Source organism: Thunnus albacares, chromosome 7 (assembly GCF_914725855.1).
Source record: "Thunnus albacares chromosome 7, fThuAlb1.1, whole genome shotgun sequence".
Classification (NCBI taxonomy): domain Eukaryota; kingdom Metazoa; phylum Chordata; class Actinopteri; order Scombriformes; family Scombridae; genus Thunnus; species Thunnus albacares.
The window spans coordinates 15,026,805-15,033,001 of NC_058112.1; the positions used below are offsets into that span (position 1 = coordinate 15,026,805).

Below are 6,197 nucleotides of genomic sequence, written 5' to 3' on the forward strand. Positions count from 1 at the left end.
CAGCCCGGATACGAATAATAAATAGCATTAAGGAGCAGCGTATACCTCACATCTACACTTATATACAGTACCACAATATAGCATCTTGCCATAGATGAAGTCAAATGTATACTAACAAAGTGTGTAAGCAATCACAATGCCTACTACAGCAGCTGGCAAACAGTTTGAGGTCAAGAGAAAGACAAATAGATTATGTTGTAGAATGAAGTTTAGACAGGGATAACTAAACGTATACTACTATCAACTAATGGAAATAGGAAAGTAGTCACATTTAGTGAGTTTTGCTTGAAATAAAAAGGGTTGAAGAAATTAGAAATATAGAAAAATGTAAGTAAGTTAAATGGCTGGGAGGTGGACTGATAGTTCAGAAGCAGGCCTTGGCAGGCCAGCCTGCTTCACACAGGAGATTCCTCTGTCAGGAATGTGACCCATTTTACATTCACACAAGCATTCAGAGCAGGAATGCACTGAGCATGCGTGAGATTCGCTCTGTGTAGGGGGGGAGGGGCACGTGTCGGTAATCTTCACATTGTTCTGAGACCAGTGTGCATGTGTAGCTGTGGTTGTATGTGCTGCTGTGTGAGGCCTGTGCCTCTCGTGACGGGGTAAAAGCGTGACAGTAAAAGCAAACATTCATGTGGTGAATGAGGTCAAACTTTGCTATGGGCCAAGTTGCTGCTTTAACTGGACAGACAGCAGAGCGACATTATTTTTCATAAGCATATTTAAGAGAATTACTACTAACTGGTCTGTAGTAGATTCAAAGCAAATAGATAAGAAACACTGAATTTAGGTTAATAACAATGAAATAGACTCAATAATTAACTCAAGTATATCAAGGCCTCAAAGAATCATTTAAAGATGGGAATAAAACTTCAGTCAGTCAAAATCAGTAGTGAGAGGAAGATCTCTGAAAAATGTGTTAAAAAAAGGTTAACAATTATAACTATGGTTGCCTGAATTACCCTTGGAAATGGCATTTTAAAGTTTTATTACCCTTTTATAGCCATGTGAGATATGTGACATCTTCAAAGGTTGTTGTAATAACCTCAAGTATCCATTATTTATCTATTATTAAAATGTAGTTCATTTTTAGAAATGGTATACAATGTCCTCTAACAGTGTATGAAGAAATGTAAGACGGGAAATTACACATCATAACTGCATCAATAGTGCACACTATGAGTACAATGAAAAAAAGTCCAACCCTGAATGTAGTCGAGGGTAATTTCCTGTGTCTAAAGTGTTAGGTATTCCTTAGTCATACAGCGCTATAAACATTCATTATACAAGCCTTGATAACCACTGGTACTTTGCCAATGCCTTAAGGTGAAGTAGGCACTTTTTTATATTAAGACATTCAGTCTTAAGTGTTGTCATGCCAACCAGTATGGACTGAGCTGCACCAAAATTAAAAATGAAATGGGGAAATTGAAGTTTTTTGTTGTACTTTGCTGACAAAAGCAATGTGAAACAATCTAAAAGGGAAATGCTAGCCATATCTCTCAGAGGGGAAATGTCAGAGGCATTTGTTACTCAGGTAACAATGTGGAAGGAAATTCCACGAATACATCTACGCCACTCCTCTACTCCACCACACTTAACCCTTTTAAAAGCAAACAGTCTAAACAAAAGGAGATGATGACACTTGTAAGAGAATACAATAGTAAAGGTGAGTGAATTAACGACCAAGAATAACTGGTGTCCTCTTAACTAATAATATGTCAAGTCAGGGCACAAGATGAAAATGAAAAATGTATTGAAATGACAGCCATGGTGATTTGGGAGGGGGGGGGGTAGTAATGAGAACAATAGTTATCAGAATTTCATACCTGCAACTCACACCAAGCCACCTCCACTGTGGTGTCAGTGTCCAAGCCCTTGTAGACTGTCTTGAAGGAGCCACGTCCAATTTCGATATCAAACTTTAGGAAACGCCCGTCTGGTGATGTTCCCACTGCTTTGGTCTCAGCCTCTTCGATGTCATCTTGCACTTTCTTCTCAGCTTCTCTCTGCTCTGCCTCTGCTCGAGCCTTGGCAGATTCCTTATCTTCTTCCTCCCCCTCTCCTTCATGATTTCCCTTCACCTCAGCGGTGATTTCAGGTTCTGTTCGACTTGGCAATTCTGCTTCTAAGCATGGTGCGGAGCGGGCTGCTATCACCACCTCTCCATCACGGATTTGTTGTACACTGGTAGGCTTCTGTTCTAAAGGCACTACTTCCACCTTAGCTATTTCTATGTCTTTTCCTTCTTGTCTCCCTCTATCACTAACAGCAGTCTCCTCATTTTGAGCTAAACTTGGTTCAGCCCGTGGTAAATGATCAGCAGCAACAGCCTGTTGCCGTGGGGGGACGGCTTCAAGTGGTTGAATCAGTAGAGGTGCTGGGACGGGGGTCTTGGTGGGTAAAGGGAGGGCCAATGCTGTGGCATTGGAATCACTGATGACACTGCGGCGCAAGAAACGGTGTTCAGGGTTACAACGATCACGCTCCATGGTGTGATGCCGGCGTCTCACTTCTGTCGGCCGGCACTCGCTCACCATCGAGTCTGAACCAGAACTTGGGCCATTTCCACTCTTCTGAGGGGGAGCCAGGAACTTCACCATTTTGTCGTCAGGCTTTTCCGACATCCCACCACCCACAGCAAGAGTAAGGGGCTACAATAACTGAAAAATTAAAATAAGGATACTTCCATGTCTGCCATATAGGCTTATATAAGCGGTATCTATCTGTGATTTTTTTTAAAAAAAAAAAAGATAGAACGTCTTCCAACTCCTATATTTCACTGTCTTTTTTATTGCTCAAGGACGGTCTTTATATATATATAGTGCAGAGATTGGAGGTGTTCTTTTATAAAAGGAAAAAGATTGAACACCGCAGCAGAACGCAGAGTGCCGATGTTGATACACAAGTCTCTTTAAGTCCACACCATCCATCCTGTAAGAGACAGGGTTCCTCTTCTACCAAGCATAAGGATTCACTGGTGAGGAACAAACATTCACAGCCTGCTACAGGCACTGAGCGTACGACTGCGGGCAAAGGCAGGTTGGCCGGATAATCCAAATATGGTCCTGTACAGTTTCACTGCAAGAGAATATACAAAAACAAAAGCTGAATGACATGTTTCAGAAAGTAGCCAACGTTATGTCAAATGTCAACAAGATATGCAAGAGTTCACAAGTAGAATTTACAGTATGCAAAAGGTTTATAAATATTGCTTTAGTTATAAGCACGGAACATATCTACTGCTTCAGACATTACCTTGACTGCCATGTGCATTTTTATACTACTGCAGTGAATCACTAGATTATTTTGTAGTACACTTTTAACACTCTCTAATACCCTCTTTGATAAAATTTGCTGTCTTGCCCAAGGGCATGGTATGTAGGACACATGCTTACTGTCACAGTGGCTTCACTGCAAGTCCAAATGGGCTGTTATACTATATGTTTCAGCCATGCCTAATCAATAAAACATTCAGCAAATTTGTCTTTATAAGTATGTATATATGTAAGATTTTAAAAGTTTGTAACGCTGTATAAATCTTTAAAAAAAAAAAAAGCATTCCTCACCCCTTTATATTGACACACTAGCCTCTCAATGGCTCACACTTGTTAGAGACTAAAGTAACTCACTGACAGCTGTTTATTTCACAGTCTCAAGTATAAACAACATATTAGAAATACAAAATGGTGATCTCAAATTAACGAATACGGTCTGAATAACTAAGATTAAGTCAATTGCGGTAATCGCTACTAAACACTCAACGATAAAGCTGCACAACGCTATAAACCTGCCAACATTTAAACTGTAGCTGCAAAAGACCGGTGCCATTTTGATATGACAATTATTATAATTGTTTACAATTTTGCATCTGCGGTGGGGGTTTTTTTTTAAACATGCAAGTTTGCAATGACAGTCTTATTACTTATTCGTCATCTAATATATACCTTGCCATGGTTGCAGCCATTACCAACGTAGGCAACCATAACACCAGAACCAAACCTGGCAATGATAGCGACAGTAACATCCCGACAATTACATGAAACTGTAGCGGAAATTAATTACACAGGCATTTCAATTAAACGTAAAACTTGTCTTACGTACCTACTTATTCACCACCTTACAAGTGACACCACACCGTTTGAAATGGCAACACCGAGCGATACAAAGCAAGGAGGAGCAACGGCTCTTTGTTAGCACAGAGCTAGTTGAGTTAGCTGGTGTGAGCTAATCCTGGCCTAACCAGCGAAATGTTAAACAACGATGAATAATTTCCACGTCACGTCTTTTTTTAAATAAATCCCTCCCCGCTGTCGGCAAATTGAGCTTACAGTTCAAATAGATAGCTGATGTTGCCATTTTTAATCTGTAACTGTTAACAATATAACACAAGCGTTAACTCGTTATTGACAACTTTACCGTATATAGGCCCGGTTTCCATCCCTGAGTGATTAACATTACGAGCCGTGCTAGTGCTAACACACCGGAAACGTTCACCCAGTGTGACGCCGGTTGGAAAGCTAAGTTACCAGGTAGCTACAAATAGCGCCGCGGTTACCCTGCTAGCTAACGTTAGCTAGGCGGGTCTTCCTGATGGCCTAAAAGGCTGGACCCACCTCCTGGGGCCGCCCCATTCAATTTAACGTTAATATCACTAGTGTTATAATTAGACAATTATATTTTTTACCAGCTGTTTCACAGCGAGTCTTCGTGACTGACTGTTTAACTATATGTTTGATAACATTACAGTTAGTCCGTCACACCGTCAGCTAACGAACAGCGGTGCTGGGGGTGGCGAAGAGCGACCTACCTCAATATCGTATCCAAAACACAACTGATGGTCATCGGGGGTTGAAATCGTCCTCACAGCGGAGATCCGTCTTCGCATGTATATAGAGACGTAAAGTTACATGTACATTATCCATACGTGTCAGAGAGATACGTTATCCAGTTACTGAATATCAAAGTTACTGTTTGTGAGCTCGCGGACACAAATGCGGCGCAGTTGTTACATATTGACGAAGAAACGGGTTTTCCCCAAAGCGCATGCGCAAACTAAGAATGACCTCATAATCATCTAACGCAAACATTATTTTGAGGTCATATATTCAGCTTAATTGATGTGCCTTTTATTTTATGTGATGCCATAATATTTTTCCGACACGAGAAGATTTAATGGTTTTGATGGCTAAATTTTATATCCACAAGCAAATGTTCCAAATCACCTCCTTGTTTACTGCCTTTCCTTGCAGAAATTCAGTCTCCTGCCTTTTTTAAGACACATGAAGAGCCACAAAAATGCCTTACTACTGTCTCCACACTCAGAACTCACTTATGTAATAGTCTTTATTTATTTATTTGTATTTATGTACTTATTTATTGTCTTCAGCTCTCTAATTTCTTTTGTTGTTGTTTTTTTTCCTTTTTTTAAATATATGATTCTATTCCTGTGCCTCTTATGTTGTTTTATGTCCTTTATGGATTTGTTTGACTATTTGTTTTGTGTGATGGTTTTCCTGTATTCGTGTATTAGTGGTGTGTGTTGTGTATTTCAAATGCTGACTAATACAGTTGAAAAAAAAATATTATTTTGAGGCACCTTCATAGTTTCAATTTTGTATCTGATTTGTTTCATGGTAGTAGATAATGGTATATCACATACTAACAATAATTTCATGATTATAATTATAATTTTTTTTTCATTCAAAAAACACTTTTTCTGAAAGAATATCCATATTTACTTCCTGCAACTTTACTCTCTGAACTTATACAAAGCGTACATATACAATTGAATGTTATAATTGCACTTGCAAAAACACTTAAATCTAAGCTCTCAATTTAATACAGCCTGTATTTTTTTATTCCATTCAATTTATTTTATGTTTTTTTGATTGTATCTTCCATTTATACTGTTTAAAACGCCTATTATGATAAAACGACAATGGTAACTTATTTCTTATTATGTTTTGACAAAACATACTACTTTGATCACACCATTGTTAAGTGAAGCCCTGTTGAAAAACCCCAGGATGTTGCTCTGTTATTAAAATGTAATTAAGGATGAATAGTGAGTATTAGCCTGGAGCTGCTTTTTTCCAACTTTCTATCAGACCACACATTACTGCAGAAAATAAAACCGATATTTTACTATGTCATTATGAGTAGCTACTATACAACTGTTGTATGTTGTTATA

General features: G+C 38.9%; 1 protein-coding gene across 4 annotated transcripts in view; it reads right to left on the reverse strand.

Moving 5' to 3' along the window:
* Positions 1 to 5,067, reverse strand: part of LOC122986232 (serine/threonine-protein kinase WNK1-like) — a 29,414-nt gene extending 24,347 nt beyond the window's left edge. For 2 of the 4 annotated variants that reach the window (XM_044357389.1, XM_044357386.1), the window contains exons 1-2: positions 4,814 to 5,067; positions 1,833 to 3,084 (exon numbers count right to left, since the gene is read on the reverse strand). In XM_044357389.1, the coding sequence (XP_044213324.1) occupies positions 1,833 to 2,630 (798 nt within the window). In that variant the 5' untranslated portion in view covers positions 2,631 to 3,084; positions 4,814 to 5,067. Of the gene's footprint in view, positions 1 to 1,832; positions 3,085 to 4,107; positions 4,275 to 4,422; positions 4,633 to 4,813 lie in introns of those variants that run through there. The other 2 variants (XM_044357387.1, XM_044357388.1) reach the window with 2 other exon arrangements.
* Between the last annotated feature and the right edge of the window lie 1,130 nt (positions 5,068 to 6,197).